The sequence below is a fragment of the Seriola lalandi genome, unplaced genomic scaffold, assembly GCF_002814215.2.
Source record: "Seriola lalandi dorsalis isolate HSWRI2012SDOR001 ecotype SW California unplaced genomic scaffold, Sedor1 jcf7180002054659, whole genome shotgun sequence".
In the NCBI taxonomy this organism is placed as follows: domain Eukaryota; kingdom Metazoa; phylum Chordata; class Actinopteri; order Carangiformes; family Carangidae; genus Seriola; species Seriola lalandi.
Window position 1 is genome coordinate 369384 of NW_019525212.1, and position 16430 is coordinate 385813.

General features: G+C 41.8%; 3 protein-coding genes across 4 annotated transcripts in view; 2 read left to right on the forward strand and 1 right to left on the reverse strand.

Annotated features, from left to right (window-relative positions):
* The window catches only part of sestd1 (SEC14 and spectrin domains 1), a 19833-nt gene extending 10683 nt beyond the window's left edge, over window positions 1–9150 (forward strand). The window contains exons 9-19 of the mRNA XM_023420878.2: window positions 545–616; window positions 1174–1331; window positions 3934–4056; window positions 4290–4484; window positions 4674–4788; window positions 4888–5053; window positions 5278–5359; window positions 5497–5619; window positions 5711–5902; window positions 6136–6239; window positions 6936–9150. Coding sequence (XP_023276646.1) covers window positions 545–616; window positions 1174–1331; window positions 3934–4056; window positions 4290–4484; window positions 4674–4788; window positions 4888–5053; window positions 5278–5359; window positions 5497–5619; window positions 5711–5902; window positions 6136–6239; window positions 6936–7215 — 1610 coding nt within the window. The 3' untranslated portion in view covers window positions 7216–9150. The remainder of the gene's footprint in view (window positions 1–544; window positions 617–1173; window positions 1332–3933; window positions 4057–4289; window positions 4485–4673; window positions 4789–4887; window positions 5054–5277; window positions 5360–5496; window positions 5620–5710; window positions 5903–6135; window positions 6240–6935) is intronic.
* A 441-nt stretch (window positions 9151–9591) lies between these two features.
* Window positions 9592–12124, reverse strand: dnajc15 (DnaJ (Hsp40) homolog, subfamily C, member 15). Its single transcript, XM_023420879.2, has 6 exons — window positions 11977–12124; window positions 11224–11275; window positions 10904–10977; window positions 10471–10547; window positions 10301–10371; window positions 9592–10119 (listed from the first exon to the last, which is right to left on the reverse strand). The coding sequence occupies exons 1-6, from the start codon at window positions 12082–12084 to the stop codon at window positions 10049–10051; spliced, it is 453 nt and encodes a 150-aa protein (XP_023276647.1). The 5' UTR covers window positions 12085–12124; the 3' UTR covers window positions 9592–10048.
* Window positions 12125–13376: 1252 nt separating this feature from the next.
* The window catches only part of LOC111665783 (CD209 antigen-like protein C), a 14121-nt gene continuing 11067 nt past the window's right edge, over window positions 13377–16430 (forward strand). The window contains exon 1 of one of the 2 annotated variants that reach the window (XM_087177877.1): window positions 13377–13668. The gene's annotated coding sequence lies outside the window, so the exon portion shown is untranslated. The remainder of the gene's footprint in view (window positions 13669–16430) is intronic. The other variant, XM_023420871.2, reaches the window with a different exon arrangement.

Consider the following 16430-nt stretch of genomic DNA (forward strand, 5'->3'; position numbering starts at 1 on the left):
AGTGATAAAGTTTCTATAGAGTCTAAGGTGACACCTCCAGATTTCTTATTCTGTCTGATCAGCTATTTAACATGCAGTTATCTAAAACAGAGAAGCAGCAAATTCTCACATCTGAGAGGACGAAGGCAGCAAATGTTCAGCACTTTTGCTCAATAAGGATTTTAACGCCTTAAAATAAAAGTGTTCACTTATTATCACATCAGTGTGGATGTAGACTATGATCATTTCATTTTTCTTTCTCGTATTGTTTCATCTGGAGAGTTTATCAGAGGCCTGATGAGGTTAAGCAGTTTAAATCTGAGAACATTTGTGAAATATTTACACAATATTTCTTTAATTTTGCTTTAATTATCTCCTTTCGACCGGCACCTCTGTCCTCCCTCTGCCTGTCTGTCTGTCTGTCTGCCTGTCTGTCTGTCTGTCTGTCTGTCTGTCTGCCTGCCTGCCTGTCTGTCTGTCTGCCTGTCTGTCTGTCTGTCTGTCTGTCTGTCTGTCTGTCTGCCTGTCTGTCTGTCTGTCTGTCTGTCTGTCTGTCTGTCTGCAGGTCATGAGCTGCTGTCAGAGCTGCAGCAGCGTCGCTTCAACGGCTCAGAGGGAGGAGTAGGAGGACAGGGAGGTGAGGAAGCAGCTGTCAGTCATCCAGAAGTGACTGTGCTGGTCCAGCTTAGACAGATGGAGGAATGAAGTTGAATGAAAGTTTTGTTTATTTCTCTCTGAACTGTTGTTGTTGGAGATGGGCGGTTGAATGCAGCCATTCAGCTGCTCCAGAGTACTACACCGGCTACTACAGTATGAAGTAGAGTATAAGGGTACAGTCCACAGAGACTCTGTTGTAGCGTCTCTGTCCTCAGAAGCAGCAGACGAGTAACATCAGCAGGATGCTGCAGAATGAATGTGGGACAGATCAGACACCTCCTTGGTGATACTGCGTCACGGATAAGAAACCCAAAACCATATCACAGTAACTTATTCAGGAAGAAACTGCACTGTTATTATTTATTGTTTTGTTTCATAGCACGCAAAACCTGAAGGCACCTTATATAACTGATATTTTCCATGTCCTGAAAAGGAGTCAGTGCAGGCGTCTTTTGTCTGATTACACCAAAGATAAGGGGACGTCCTGGACAGTAACCCCACAGGTCTTCTTTCTGACCTCTGACCTCTGACCTGCAGGTCCAGCCTGGTGTCCAATGGAGGAGGAGCTGTTGGCTCAGCCTCAGGTGATGAAGCTGCTGGACTCTCTCAGGGAGCAGTACACCAGATACCAGGAGCTCTGCAGGCAGCGAAACAAACGCACCCAGCTAGACGAGATCCACACCAAGGTCATGCAGGTAAAGCACACGCACACACACACACACACCACACACACACACACACACACTGACACTGAAGACCAAATTGCTCTGGATAGCCTGGGCAGCCTGTGGATGGCAGGGAAGCACTTTGTCTGTTAGTAGTTAAAAGTAGAAGTAGAACTTAAAAATCCAGAAGCCAGAATCATGATTACATCTCTATCTCTTTGTTTGTTTGTTTGTTTGTCTGTTTTTCCTGCAAAAAGCAGCAACACTAAAACATGACTGAGACATCATATTGTACAGGACTTTATGTGTGAATTGAAGATGAAAGAAAGGAGATATATTTTGTTAATAAGTGAGCTTAGGATTTGCTGGTAGGTGTGTTCTTTTACCTTTGGACAGAGCCAGGTTAGCTGTTTCCCTCTGTTTCCACTCTGTGTGCCAAGCTAAGCTAACTAGCTACAGACTGTGACTTCATACATACTGGACAGACACTTGAAGTATCACTAACTCTCCTCAAGACATCAAATGTCAAATTATTTCCGTAATCATGTTCACTGCTGCTCATACACTTTTTCAAATTACACAGATGTTTTCCAAGGCGCTCTGACCATCTGTGTAAAGCGTCTTTACAAGTCAAACTGCAGTTCACGTCTGACCATCTCTGTAAACACGTCCTCCGCACGCTCACAACACTCTGGAAACATTGTCCGGTGACAGAATCAGTCTCCTTAGTCTCTAAAAGTGTGTGACCTCGATTCTTTTATCATCCAGCCTTTGACCTTTGACCCTCAGTAACGGAGTCAGTGAGCAGCTTCACTGCTCCACAGCTCCTCAGTAGAGACAGAAAATACTATCGTTAATGGGGTTCTAGCAGCCGCAGGGGCTGATGGGTAACACCAATGTCTTGGAGATGAGCCTGGGGTTGCCATGGTAACCACAACATGTCATTCGCTAGCCTGGAGGATTTGAGGTGGGGGGGGGTTGGCCTAGTTCTGGATCGAACTGTGTGTGTGTGTGTGTGTGTGTGTGTGTGTGTTAGCTCTTGAAGGCATCACTGACCTGATAAATACAATTAAATCATGATACTGGCCCACACACATCTGGATAGACAGTTCCAGATGTTACTGTACACTATATGATAAAATCATACTCAATGTAAAAGAGTTCATTTTGTATTAGACACTCTAAAAAAAATTATTATTTTAATTGTATAATTCTATACAATTAAAAAGAGAATAAATAAAGACCTTACCTGTTTACCTTCAGGTTTTGAACAGGCGGCTGTTAAATATACTATTATTTATATATTATACTAATATATTTTTTTTTTTTTGTTAAATGGTGTATCACTGCCCTGGGAGCAGTGGTGTTGGAGCTGTAGCGAGGCCCAGTTTGGGGATAAACAGGAGGCTTCTGGGCACCTGGCACTACTACTGTGCCCTGGCAGGCCTGGTTTGGGGAAATTCCACGCTGGGCTGGACACCATTGCTCCCATGGTGTTGATACGTTCACTTAAGAAAATAGGTGGAGAATCCTAAGAAGGAACTATACTTGATGCAGCGGATCTGATCTCGCTTTTGTTCTTGTGGAAGAATAAATTCTATTGCATTGGACTCTGACCATCTCTAGTGACTTCTTTTTTTAAATCTTTTTTGATTCCAGTAAAAGTGCAGTTTTGTAGAAAGTTAAGTGTTGGTGAAGAGGTCTAGACTTAGACTCTGGCCCAGACCTGGACTTTTTTCTCCAACAGCAGCTGTTGAGACATAAACTTGGGACACGGAGTTTGAAAGATGTGGGCATAATGGTAAAATGTAGGATCCAGTTTTACCCACACAAGAGACTAAACGTCTCGCCTCCACTCCTAGCCAATTCATCATCTTTGATCAGCTGTTGGATTTAACTTCAGTTTTCTATTTCATGTTTCTATTTAAACTTACTTTACTGTAACGTGAATATATTTAGTACAAGGTGGATAAAAAGGATGATAGTGATTTTTTTAATTCTGTTTATAACTGTTTAAGAAAATATTTATGCACAGTCAATGTCAAAGAAAATCTTGATATGACTGTGATGAGATGTGGACTTCAACTTGGAGACAAGTGGAGCCTGAGAGCCTCCTGCTGGTCGCTGTGCTGCACTGCAGCTCAGAGATTCACGGAGACTGAAGGGTTAGGTCGGGTTAAAACAACAATATGCCCCCCAAAAGGCCTTTTTCACAGCCGACGTTTTGACATGCCACAGTAGGAAAAGCACTGGTGGAAATAATAAAATGAATCATGGCTGAACTCCATTTAGCTGCTTCAATTTCAGGCTCCTGGTTATGTGCATGCTGGCTCTCTGTCACACTGTCACAGCTGACTGGTCACAGCTTCTTGTCGGTGTTTGCAGAGCAAGTAGTGGGAGTTGTAGTTAACTTCTCACCTTACAGTTTCATATACACAAGCTTGTACACTCAACTTTTTATCAGACAAGAACCAAATATTTTTTAGTACAGTTGTTCCTCTCATGTACTGTGCTGTACTGTCTATAGAGAAAATGAATGGCACTTTTACTTAAAAAATAGTTCCTCCCACTTCTCCCTCCAAAGGAGATCACACGGTCTTTTAATCGCGATTCCTCTTTGTCTTTCTCTCAGGTGGTCACGTGGCTGCAGGGTCCGGGTTCAGAGCTGTTGAAGACTCATCAGGCGATCGGAGACTCGATGCGAGCGGCTCAGGCCCTGCAGCAGAAACACGAGGAGATCGAGAGCCAGCACAGTGTAATGCAACACGATGAAAACACACGCACAAGATCATGTGACGAGGGCAAACTGGGGTTAAATGCAGATATGAGCGCAGTTTGTCTTTTGATGCTTCCATCATCAGACATTTTACTAACACTGGTGATACACTGTGAGCATTGGGCTGATTGTGTGTGTGTGTGTGTGTGTGTGTGTGTGTGTGTGTGTGTGTGTGTGTGTGTGTGTGTGTGTGTGTGTGTGTGTGTGTACAGGAGTGGTTTGCGGTGTACGTGGAGTTGAACCAGCAGATCGCTGCCTTGCTCAGTGCCGGGGAGGAGGAGGAAGTGGCGGAGCTGAAGTCTCTGCAGCAGCAGCTCAGCGACGTCTGCTACCGACAGGCGGCTCAGCTGGAGAACCGACAGAACGTCCTGCAGGCGGCGCAGGGCTTCCACAGCACCACACAGGAGGTAACACACACTGTTAGCCTCGCTCCATCAAAGGAGAAAGAATGTAAATTGTGATTTCTTGGAATTTAAGGGGCTCCTCAGGAGGTGAACTGCTGTATCAATAGTTGGTCTGTTTGCGAAGTACAAACTAAAACCTAAAAAATCCCAGGATGAAGCCGACTTGTGTATGTGATGTGTCTGTCTCTGCAGCTGTCCCAGCAGCTGGACGGTCTACTGGGCATGCTCTGTGCTGATGTGGCTCCAGCTGACGGAGCTTCGATTCAACAAAACCTCAAACTTCTGGAGGAGAAGCTGCAGACTGTCGGTTCGTGCTCTAATTTAAGCCTGTGGCAGAGCAGTGACACATTAACTGCTGGGTGTATTAACGTTCCTCTGTGACATTCACCGTCTCCCCTCCGTGCAGAGGCGGGTCTTTCTTCTCTGCGTCAGAAGGGGTCGTTGTTGATGGAGCAGATGTGCAGCCAGCCGTCATGGACTCTGGAGGAAACCGAGAGTCCAGCTGGAGAACAGCAGGACAACGTTCAGCACATCCAGGCCGTGATGGACGAGATGCAGCTCCGCAAGCAGAGGTTAGAAGATGCCCATGTTCTTCTGGTCACTCAAGAGTAAAACACATTTCATACCTCTTCCTGCTCCACAGAGGATGAGCCATTTAAATTTTAATCACCCCACCTTTGCTGATAGCTAAGTGATCAGAATGGTGTTTTATTTTGTTTCGTTGTAGCAGGACTTCCCATCGTTAGGTTCTGCTGTTTGTTTGAAGCCATAAAAAGAGCGTGTGTCTGTGTTGCAGATGTGAGGACATGGTGGACGTGAGGAGGCTGAAGATGCTACAGATGGTCCAGCTGTTCAAGTGTGAAGAAGATGCTTTACAGGTCAGACACGCAACAGCAACACATGAGCACGCACGTATGTTCCTCCTGTATTGATGAGATGATGATTGTGTGTGTGTGTGTGTGTGTGTGTGTGTGTGTGTGTGTGTGTGTGTGTGTGTGTGTGTGTGTGTGTTCAGGCAGTAGAGTGGCTTGGCGAGCTGCTGGACGCTCTGTTGAAGACTCATGTGAGACTGGGTGACGAGTCTCAAGAGACCAGGACCATGTTGGACAAACACAGGAAGTTTGTGGACGTGGCTCAGGTGAGAAACTCATTTCATCCATTATCAATGCAAAAATATTGATTAGAGCAGCTTTGATTAGTAGCCCATGTTTGTCTCTGTCTTTCTTCAGAGCACCTACGATTACGGCCGTCAGCTGCTGCAGGCGACCGTCGTCCTCTGTCAGTCCCTTCGCTGTACGACGCGCTCGTCCGGAGACACTCTGCCGAGGCTCAACCGAGTCTGGAAACAGTTCAGCGTCAGCGCCGAAGAGAGGCAACAGAGACTGGAGCTGGCCCTGACATTCCACACCGCCGCCGAGAGGGTGAGAGAGACTGAGCGAGAGAGTCGCCGCGCTGTATTATGTGTCGGGTGTTACGCCAGCAAACTGAGAGCTCGACCTGTGCGTCGGCAGGTCAAAATTATTGGCTGACGTTGGCTAGGAATTAAAAGCGGTGTAGTCGGCTTGTGGAAATCTACATCACAGGCACCTTCACACCCTGTTGCAGCCACACAGACGTTGAAAATATAATTGTACCTTCACTACGTGTGTTTCAGGTGTTACAGCAGGAATGTGTCGAGGCGGAGTCTCTGGATGAAGTCGACTCTTCTGGGAAAACCCTGTTGGACAGACTGACAATGCCTGTCATCTTCCCCGATGGGTACAAACACACACACAGACACACAAAAACAAACACACACACTCAAGCCTGTTTTGACCAAAGAATTTTCTGACATTCATTCCTGGAAGATCTACCCTTACCTAAACTATAACCACTACATGCCTGACCCCAACCCTATCCTGAAACCTGGGCCCACCAGAAACAGACTGTGAACCCAACAGTGACATATCATTGCCTTTTAAGTTAATATGGCTAACTTGTTAGCAGCTGCCTATTGACACATGCATAGTTGTGTTTCTGGCTGTAGTTCCAATAATCAGTCTCTTTTAGCTCGTAAGAGACACATCAGGCTCTTTAGCAGTTCAGTGCCCCACTGTGTTCACCAGCGAGTCTCTAACTGTGTCTGTCTGCCCTTTGGTGCTGAGCAGGTAGTGTGCTGTGGGGTTTTAGAGATTTATAGTTAACCTGTGGCGGACGATGGTGAACAAAAACGATTTATTTATTTTATCCATTGTAATTATACATATATGGATTAGTCGTACAATTTAGAAAAAGTCAAGAAAATTTAATGATTTTCGCTTTTTAGCTTTGTGTCCTCACATAGGAGGCGAGTCCCCATAATGTGACTTAACGGGTTTTTGTTCTGTATTTAATGCAGTTTAATGCACAAACACACACACACACATACTCACTTCATATAATACATGCTTCTAACTCAAACTGTTGTTGTTTCAGGAGCGAGCAGTACTTCGGGAGTCCCAGCGACACAGCAGCGGCAGCAGAGGGCGTCAGAGAGCGCCTCCTGTTGGTGGAGGAGCGGCGGCTGCAGCTGCAAGAGGCGGGGCTTCATAATGACCACGATGTGGAGGAGGAGGTGCGAAACGGGCAGGAGGCGCGGCTAGACGTGATCGGAGAGGAACTCAGCGAGAGAGAAGAGCAAGAAGAGGAGGAGGAGGAGCAGGAGGAGGTGGGGCAGAAAGATGAAGAGTTGGAGAGAGCTACACAGGACTGCTGATGGACAAGGTTAAACCGAGCAACCTTAATAAAGCTTGTTAATGAAGGGCTGCTGATTCATTTACACTGAGACCTGCGATTTGTCGTCCCCTGAGCCAATGAAGCCCTCGATTGGTCGCTTCTGTCTCGCTGCAGCAGTAGGTTGCTCTTACTGCAGCTATTTCTCTACATCAGACGACATTACCCATCAGCCTCGCTGCCTCCCCTTCCTTCAAGAGGATGAACATGTCTCTCCGTCGTGCTTTCACTCCTTTCAGCAGAAACTGTGAAAGCTTTACCACTGTTTGCCCTGGAAGAACAGTACCCTCTAACTTTTTCTTTCTGCCGTTAAGCGATCCAGTAGATTTCCTTCCTAACGGGACCTGTGGGATCAAAAATGTAAAATACTGGAATTATTTACTGGAATAATTAATACTCGTGTCTCTGGATGCTCTAATGAAGATCGACTGTAAAAAAAATAACCTGTTTGGATAAGAAAACGCCTAACATAAACCTAACACCTCCTTCTCCTTCCCTCCCAGCATGCCGCTTGTTGACCTAAGTGGGCGGAGCTTCCATGGTGCTCACATGGTTACTTAAGTTTCCGTCTGTGCCTCTTCCGACTTTCTCTCCTTTCTTGCTTCATTGCCGCCTTTTTATTTGCCTCCGCTAACAAAAGATGAGGTTGGTGTGTAGTAGCAGTACAGGAACTCCAAGGGCGGAGCTTCAGCATATCAGGTGCAGTGACCTGATCCTGTTCCTGCATCAACAGTCCCGTACATTTCATCTACAGACGTTTTCAGCTGACTTCTGTTGGAGCTTTTCAACACCGGGATGGACATGAAACTCTCCCGGATGAATCACCAGTACAAACAAGCTGAAAAAAAAATTTCTGCTTTCATCAACCAAAACTCAAAGATGTAAGACTGTTTCTATAGCAACTTGAGGTGAAAAGTCAACTACAAGTCCCAAAGAGCATTGCAAAACGACAAAAAAACAACATCCAATTGGCTCAAAGTCAAATATTTACTTTATTTGTGAAATCCCCTCGCAAGTCTATATTAAAAAGTCCAGTTGAAATTTGTTCGGCATTTGTTAAATCAATGTCACACCTTTTTGAGTTTGTATTCCAAGTGGAAAGTCGAGGACAGGTAGCCTAGCTTGCCATTGGCAGCTCTCACACACTCAGCGCTGTGTTTGTCCTGCTTCATAGAAAGTTTTATTTTGATCTTGGACTAAGATATGTGGATTATACACCAGGCTTTGGCTGTAAAACAATACGTAGTGTTGTCTTTGAGAATGTATTTTACAGGATAATCCACTTTTTTTGCTGCAAACACTTTGATTACACTCACTGCACTAAAGGCATTTGCTGCCCTCTACAGGAGGATTTTGGGAAAATACTGATTTGACCAAATAAATACACAAGTGTAAACACTAACCAAGGAGAGATAAGTTAATGAAGTTCGACTTTATAATTTCATTTGGACTTTAGGCCTGTTTCTTGTTGAAATGGTCTTTGGGACAGCAGTTATGACATACGTATCCATGGTGCTTAAACCTTTCAAGGACCCAGAGGCTCCGACCACTTTGCTGCTCTAAGTAAACCCTCTGCCTTCATGATGGAAATCCAACCCGTGCTGCTCGCTCTGGTCCAGACTGACAACAGAGACTGAGGTGACCTCTGACTCTGCTGGCGGTCCAGCGTAGAGAGAGAGCGGGTGCACTGGGACTGGTTTGCCGATATGGTGACATCAGAATAAGAGATTCCTTTGCTATTTATTTGACTTTTTTTTTTTTCAAGCCAACCTTGCTGTTATTGGTTGCTGTTTTTGACCATTAACTGCTGCTGTAAGTGTAACCGCTAAATGCTACGTCTTGCTCTCTGTCCATTCAGTCCAATAACATACAATGACATCAGTATGACCTCATCCCCTAAATAAAGAAGCTTTTTAAAGTTGCTGTCTGAGATGTTTTTTTTTTTTCATCTGCTTTTTTACAAAAAATGCTTACATTAATAGACACAGCAACAAGGATGAAGACATGTTTATAAAACATCCTAAGGCCAAATTAGCTCCAAACTCACTCAGTAAGCAGAAATTTCTGAAAATAACAAGCATCAGTCCTAACTTTAAGACTTCTAAGTTTTTTTTTTATCCGAGAATAATTCAAAGCCTTTCAGTGCTAAAACTAGCTCCTCAGTCTGAGAGAAGCTAGACACAGGACTCCTGAATCATGAGACCTGCTCTGTCAGTCAGCTGCTGCAGGCAACACTCCTCACTGTTAACATTTTAAAAGCGTAACTTTAAAATCACACTGAGGTTTAAAATACCAATAAATTTTACAGAGTGAGACATTCTCTCTCCCACTGTCACTCATTTTAATAGAAACACACAACTCTATTTTTTAAGTTTATTTAAAAAAAAAAACTATTTTCACCATGACCGTAGTGACTGTTAAACATGGAAACATCAGAATTTATTATTCTAATTAAATAGATTACATCACTATGCAATAACTTACATGCTGACATATGCGTACTCGTTCCAAAAAGTTATACCCAGCAGCAGTACTGTCCTCTTTTTGCACAACAGTTACCACTAGAGGCCAACTGTACCACATTCCCTACTCATGAAAATACGTATTTATATGTTCTGACAAATACAGTTTGAGGTAAGTTATGTAACCAGCTAAAGATGGGACACTGTCATGATATATATTTTTCTGTCATCTTCCAGGAGCCGGAGTGGAGGTCCAGGTCTGGTGTTGATGTCATTATTGATGGAGCAGTACAACAGAGCTGAGATTATGCACCAAGTCATGGAAGTCTCTAAAGTGTTTGTGAACAGTGCAGGTTATCGCCGGATGTCCTTGTCCAAAAGGTCTTTGGCCTCATTGATCTTTGCAGCGAGATACGGTGACCCACCTGCGCGCACACACACACACACACACACACACACACACAAACACAACTTTTATACTGATTCATTTAACATTAATACATAGGAATGCTCACCCAATTTCTGGCATTTTGAGGGTCAGAGGTAGAAAAGGTAAACGGAGGTAAAAGGAAATCTGTCCTTAGTTAAGCATCAGTTGAAGTTTACCTTTATCTGGATGGTTCAGGACCATGATCCTTCGATGGGCATCACGTACCTTGGCCTTAGTGCTGACTGGGCTGGACATAAAATGAATAAAAAAATTAATGTGATAAATAGTAACACACACAGAGAAAAGGTAAAACAAACAAAATATTTACTACAACTCATTCTATTACCTGATGCCAAGAATGAGGCTGGCCTCTCGTTTGGACATCTTCTGCTCAAAACCACCTTTGTAATACGACGAGAAAGCCTAAGGTGACAGAAGAGCGTTAAACGCACTGATTATCAACAGTCTGAAGATAATTAAAAACTTTGGAATGGATTACGTTTAATATTTGTTAATTTGTATTTTTTCCCCTAAAAATCATAAAATGTGAAACAATGCCAGACTTTTCTCCGCAGATCTAAATTTAAGGTAACTCAAGTGTTTCTTTAAACCATCTGCAACTCGTACAAAAAAATAAAAACGCATCTTTAGTGCAGATAAATTTGCAATCTATCCATATAACAAACAACTGAAAAGTGAGATGGAAAATTAATCAGAAAAAGACTGGACATGAATTGCACAGTAGACCCTGATTAATAGGAAGTTAATTAATTACTCACTGATGTGGGCATCTTCTTGACAGTTTCGGAGAAGACTTGTCCAAGAGGCTTCCACAGCTGGAATGCATAGCGGCCTGAGAATCAAACACAAGACACATGAAACACATTTATAAATTAAAAGGGAGCACCAAAAACAAATCTGTAAAGAAAACTTCTCTGACTTTAGAAAGTGAATAATAATAATAATAATAATAATACTTTTGAAGGCAGAGTAACAATTTGAGTGATGATAAACGAAAACCTGGAAAAGATTTCAACACAGGCATATCGAGAGAATATCATTTTGGCAAATTACTGATCCTACATCAAACTTTTCTTACCTGCAAAACCTGCAGCAGCCACACCAAGACCGACTGCAATCAGAGTTCCTCCCTGTCACCAAAACAAAACATCCAGCAGTTACCACCCTGGGTTAGGAGGGTCATATAACACAGCTAAATGAAGATTTGTGTGGCAGCATTAGTGTGTCCTGTATGATTCACTGTTGAGAAAGCAGCAAGCCAGTTTCTGTTGCTGTCTAATAGATCATACGTTCAATAAGCTAAATCAAAGGCTCTCTACCCAAAACCACGAGTCGATGAATGGCCTTGACTGTGACTATTAAACTCCCTGATTGTGTTATTTCAAAACAGTTGCACTATAGTTGCCGATTAGATTTCTGTAAAAGGCTTTATTGTCAGACTGATGATCTCAATTAGTCAGATTGTGTGGTGTTAGATACATTAAAACTATACTACATTTAAACCTCAATAAATCTTTTGGTTACCTAATTGTGACTAGCTAGTTACCATGAATGTTCAGGTGAGGTTTACCTGACTCCTGTGGTTTAAACGGTTCTGATTTAATAAACAAACGTACTGAAGGTTTACACGTATCGACATATTGTAGGAAATGAGACAAAATCAACAGCCAACAAATTCACTTGTTATTAATGCATCTGATGCAAGAGCATTGACAGGCCGTTACATTAGCGGTCATTGAGGTTACCTAACACAAACTTTAGCAGGTAAAAACCATCTTGGTTTAGTTTGACAGATTCCACAAAGCTCCTCAAGGTGACGAAAGATACTCACCAGCCGTCTGTCTATCTCTGCGTCGCTCCTTGCCGTTGTTTTTGGAGTGTATTCAGCATATCGCATCATGTCTCCTCCATCCATGGTCACTCCGCTGCCGCTCGCCATGTTGTCTCCCTGCTACGTCACCAGAGTTCATCCGTTTTGTACCTTTCAAAATAAGACTCAACTGCTAAAGCCGCTTCCTGTCAGAAAATAAAATGAGGGTTTACATATTCTGAGATAAATTGTTAAATACTATAAATACTATACCGCTTGCTATTTGGAGTTGACAATTTTGTGATCTTAAAGCTACTCTAATCAATATTTTTGAATTAAAAATCCCCGTCTATGCATGGGCGTAACCACACATCCTTTGGGGGGGGTCGTGTCCCCCCCAATACTGGGAAAATACCAATCTGTCCCCCCCAATATTATGTATAAATATGTTAAATATTTCCTCCTTTTATGAACCCTGGCTGTCAACTGACTCGTCTCTTGTTATTTCCGTTTGTTAAGGAAAACAAACGTGTGTGACTTGAACTCTGCGTCTTCAGTGTGTGCTGTTGTTTTCTCACTCTCTCTTTGTGTTGTTTAACCTAGGCCTACATGACAGCAGTAAATAAAACTAGTAAGAAAAACATAATATTCAAATTAAAATGATCTTCAGGGTCAGTTATTGTTCTTCTGGTACAATAATAATATCTGGTCACAACAGACAGTGAGAGGGATGCTGTAAGGCCAGACAGGGACAGTCTCTGAAGATGTGGATGATGGGAACTATAATGTAATTTAGTAGAGCACATAGACAGTAAAAAGTTTTTAAAAAAATGCAGTTATTTCAACACTACATGGTATGTATTTTTCAGGTGACTAACAGGGATGTAGGGACAGAACCAGACAGGGAGAGCAGTGATCAGCTGTCCACACCAGCCCAATACCTGCTTCATTGAGACTCAGTCCCTGACAAAAAAGACTCTCAAATTTCAGGACAGTTGGTTTTGGCAGTACAAATGGCTTCATTACAGCCCTTTGTTTAAGGGCGTGCTATGTTTTTACTGTGCCAAATATTTTGGAGATCAGAAATCCTCTCTAGCCAGTAAGGCTGATGGAGCTTTTATTAAAACAGGAAGACAGTGATTGTCATTCAGCAGTGATGATGACACATTTGCACCGCAAACAGCCTGTCAGTACACAGCTTTCCTCTCAGTTAAAAAAGCAGCAGTAGGTAGCCAGAAATAATCTCTTAAAGATTGTGGGAGGGGTCATGTGCTTGGCAAGACAGGGCAATGCTTTAAGGGGGCATGACAACAAAGAGGGCAACTTCCACCAGCTGATTAAGACACTGTAATTGTTGAAAGAAAATTTCAATAAAAAATAAGTTATAAAAAAAAAAAAGAAGGGGTTTTTGGGGGCGTGGCTATTTGATTGATATACCTGGTCTGCAATGATTGATCAGATGACGCGGCAGGCCGGGAGGTCGATCACCGGAGGATCAGTCACCGGAGGAGAGCTTGGGTCGTGAGCGTTTCGTATTGAATCAGTTGTGTTGAATATTATTTTTCTCAATATTTGTCCGTGGAATAATAATTTAGCACTGGCAGTTTTGCTGTTAGTTATTTAGTTTTAATGAGTTTTCGGTTCACAGTAATTATGGCTCATTCTTCGTCACTAACAAACTGGAGAGATGATGGTGATATACAGTTTTTTTCGGTAAGTAAATGTTTATTTTCTGAACGTCCTACAGTTTTAATGTGTTTGATGGTAGTAAAAAAAGCTAGTTCATTTTTTCCCTACGTGCTTTGACCGGAAAACAAGAGACAGTTAACACTTTGCTAACTAACAACACAGCTAGCTAGCTAGCTAGCTAGCGGATAACTTAGTGTTTGTTATGCTAACCTTACCTGGTCCCTGGTTTTTACTTTTTTTTCATAAATTAAATAAACAACTTCAAACTTGCTCAAAACTACCAAACATTATTATACACAATATGGAATATACATTTGAATGTTTAGTGTAAATAACTGACAGTAGTTCAATCTGAAATATAATTGAGGATATGTAAACCTGCAACAAGCGATGTACTTACCCGATCAAAACCTTAAAACTGAACAAAAAACTTAAACATACAGACTTAACATGTGGTGTTAAAACAAGTTTGTGTCACAATCAACAGCTGTCAGTACTTACCTTCCCACCACAGGTTGCTGCTCTTTGCATGCTCCAAGAAAACAGAAAACCACTGGATTTACAGAAGGAAATGAATATTTTATTTTGAATAGTTAGTTGTTACTTTAACCAGTTAAGTTTAGCAGCTGCTCTAAAGCTCCAGCTGAGGTGAAGGCACACAGTCACGTCAGGGTATTTAGAAAACCATAGATATGCTTATCCTTCTATACTTGAACACAACAGAATAAAGCATTCAACAATCACTTGAACAGAATTATTTTTATCAGCTAATGGCAGTGTCTGTTTTTGTCATTAAAGTTTTTTATTTATTCATACACACATAAACATACAATCAAACTCGAAAACAAACACTGACACCAACATCAACAGACAGTATATCCAGCATACAACCATATATACTGTACAAAGGCCTCCTGCAAATCAACATTTCCTTTTTTGAAACAACCACAATATACATTCAGCACCATGTCTTCAAATTTTTCCATATGTCCTACCTACAAAAAAATACTTTCCCAGGCCCTCCTAAAATGTTCCTCTTCATTGTTAATTCTAGCCAACATGCGTTCATATGATGCAACTTCTGACATCATTTCCATCCATTTTTTAACATCTGGGGCGACTGTACTCTTCCATAAGAATTGTTCGAGCAGCAGTGACCATCCCAACTTTTAAAACCCCTCGTTCATATTTAGATATATTTAGTATTTCTGTTTGGTCCCCTAACAAACATAGTCTTGGTGATATAGGTACCGCCACACCCAGACATTTACTCACATGTTCCAGTACTTTCTCCCAAAACGGGTACACCAGTTTACATCCCCAAATTACATGTAAAAATGTCCCTATTTCACTCTGACACTTCCAACATAAATTACTTCCTAATAAGCCCATTCTATGTAGTTTTGAAGGGGTGAAATAAAATCTAAATCTAAAATTTCCCCTTTGCCTCTCTCATGTGTTTCCCTGTATTTGATAAGATATTTAACCAATGCTCCTCATTCAGATCACACCCTAGGTCTTTCTGCCAAATGATCCTCAGATTTTTACACACATCTTCTTGTAAACCATTAAATGTCTTGTAGAATATGGCTGCTCTGTGTGTTATACTTGGTAGATCCAAAACTTCCATCAATGTATTCTTGTGGTGATTAAATTTACCCTTTGTGATACAGTCTCTTATTTGTAAATATTTCCAATAATTACCTTTATATTCCAGATTATATTTTTGCATAATATAGGCAAACGACATGAAAACTCCATCCACACACAGGTCTCTTATTTTGCGTATCCCTCTTACAAGCCATTGATTCCAATAAACAGATTTCTTCCCAATACGCACGGCTGGGTTATACCATAGAGAGGCGTAAGGTTGTCTCAAGTGCGAAATACTATATATCTTATGAATTTCTCTCCAAACTGCTTTAGAATAAGACAGCACTGGGTTTGAAAAATAATTGTGTTCAGAATTTGTTGCCCAATGTGAGAGGACATCCAGAGGTTCAAATGGGCTAGTTAGTTCTCTTTCAATTTTGATCCAGCTCAGCTCCTGATCTATCCCCTTCCAATGTTTTATCAATCTAGACATTTCAAATGATAGATTATATAATCTTACATTAGGTAGACCCATACCTCCTATTGTCTGTTTTTTCTAATGCCTACAACCTACAGCAGGTTTTATGTATCTAACAGGGACCTCTTGTGGCCAAGTGAATTATAACTGTTGTCTGTCAAGGACAAAAGGCGTTGTACACTCCACCTCCAACTATCATGGTCACTCCAAACTTTACTTTCAAATGTAGAGTAGTTGTATACAAACATCATTTGTAGAAGATCATATTAGACTGTTGTAAATAAGAAAATTCCTTTATAATATATAATTTTGCCATCAAATTTCTGGTTGACTAACTTACTCAGACTGTAGCTGCCTATTATCTTTGTAGCAGAATAACATTATATATGTGAACAGAAGGTGGTGCTAGTTTGGTGTCATCATGTAATGTATAGTGCTGTGCACTCAGACTGATGTGATGCAGTTACTGAGACATATCGCCAGTGAAGTGTGACTTTCATATTGAGAAAGGAGGGTGTGGTATGTAACACTTCATATGTAACTAAGACTAGGGGTGTCTTCGTTAAATGTTGAGCACATGCAGTTAGTCCAGTCCAATAATTATGTTTCCTTCCACATTGTTGGTATCCATTATGTATTCACAGTTTTTCATTTATTATTAAATAATGTCCTAAAACACATGATGGATAGACAGATGGAGATTTAGTCCTTTGTA

What these genes read in the sequence shown, in the direction of transcription:
- dnajc15 (XM_023420879.2), bottom strand. Translation starts at nt 12,084, where the DNA reads ATGGCGAGCGGCAGCGGAGTGACCATGGATGGAGGAGACATGATGCGA. An exon ending in CAGAGATAGACAGACGGCTG is followed by an intron (nt 11,276 to 11,976) that starts GTGAGTATCTTT and finishes TTTTGGTGACAG; the next exon opens with GGAGGAACTCTGATTGCAGT. An exon ending in CCTGAACCATCCAGATAAAG is followed by an intron (nt 10,120 to 10,300) that starts GTAAACTTCAAC and finishes GTGTGCGCGCAG; the next exon opens with GTGGGTCACCGTATCTCGCT.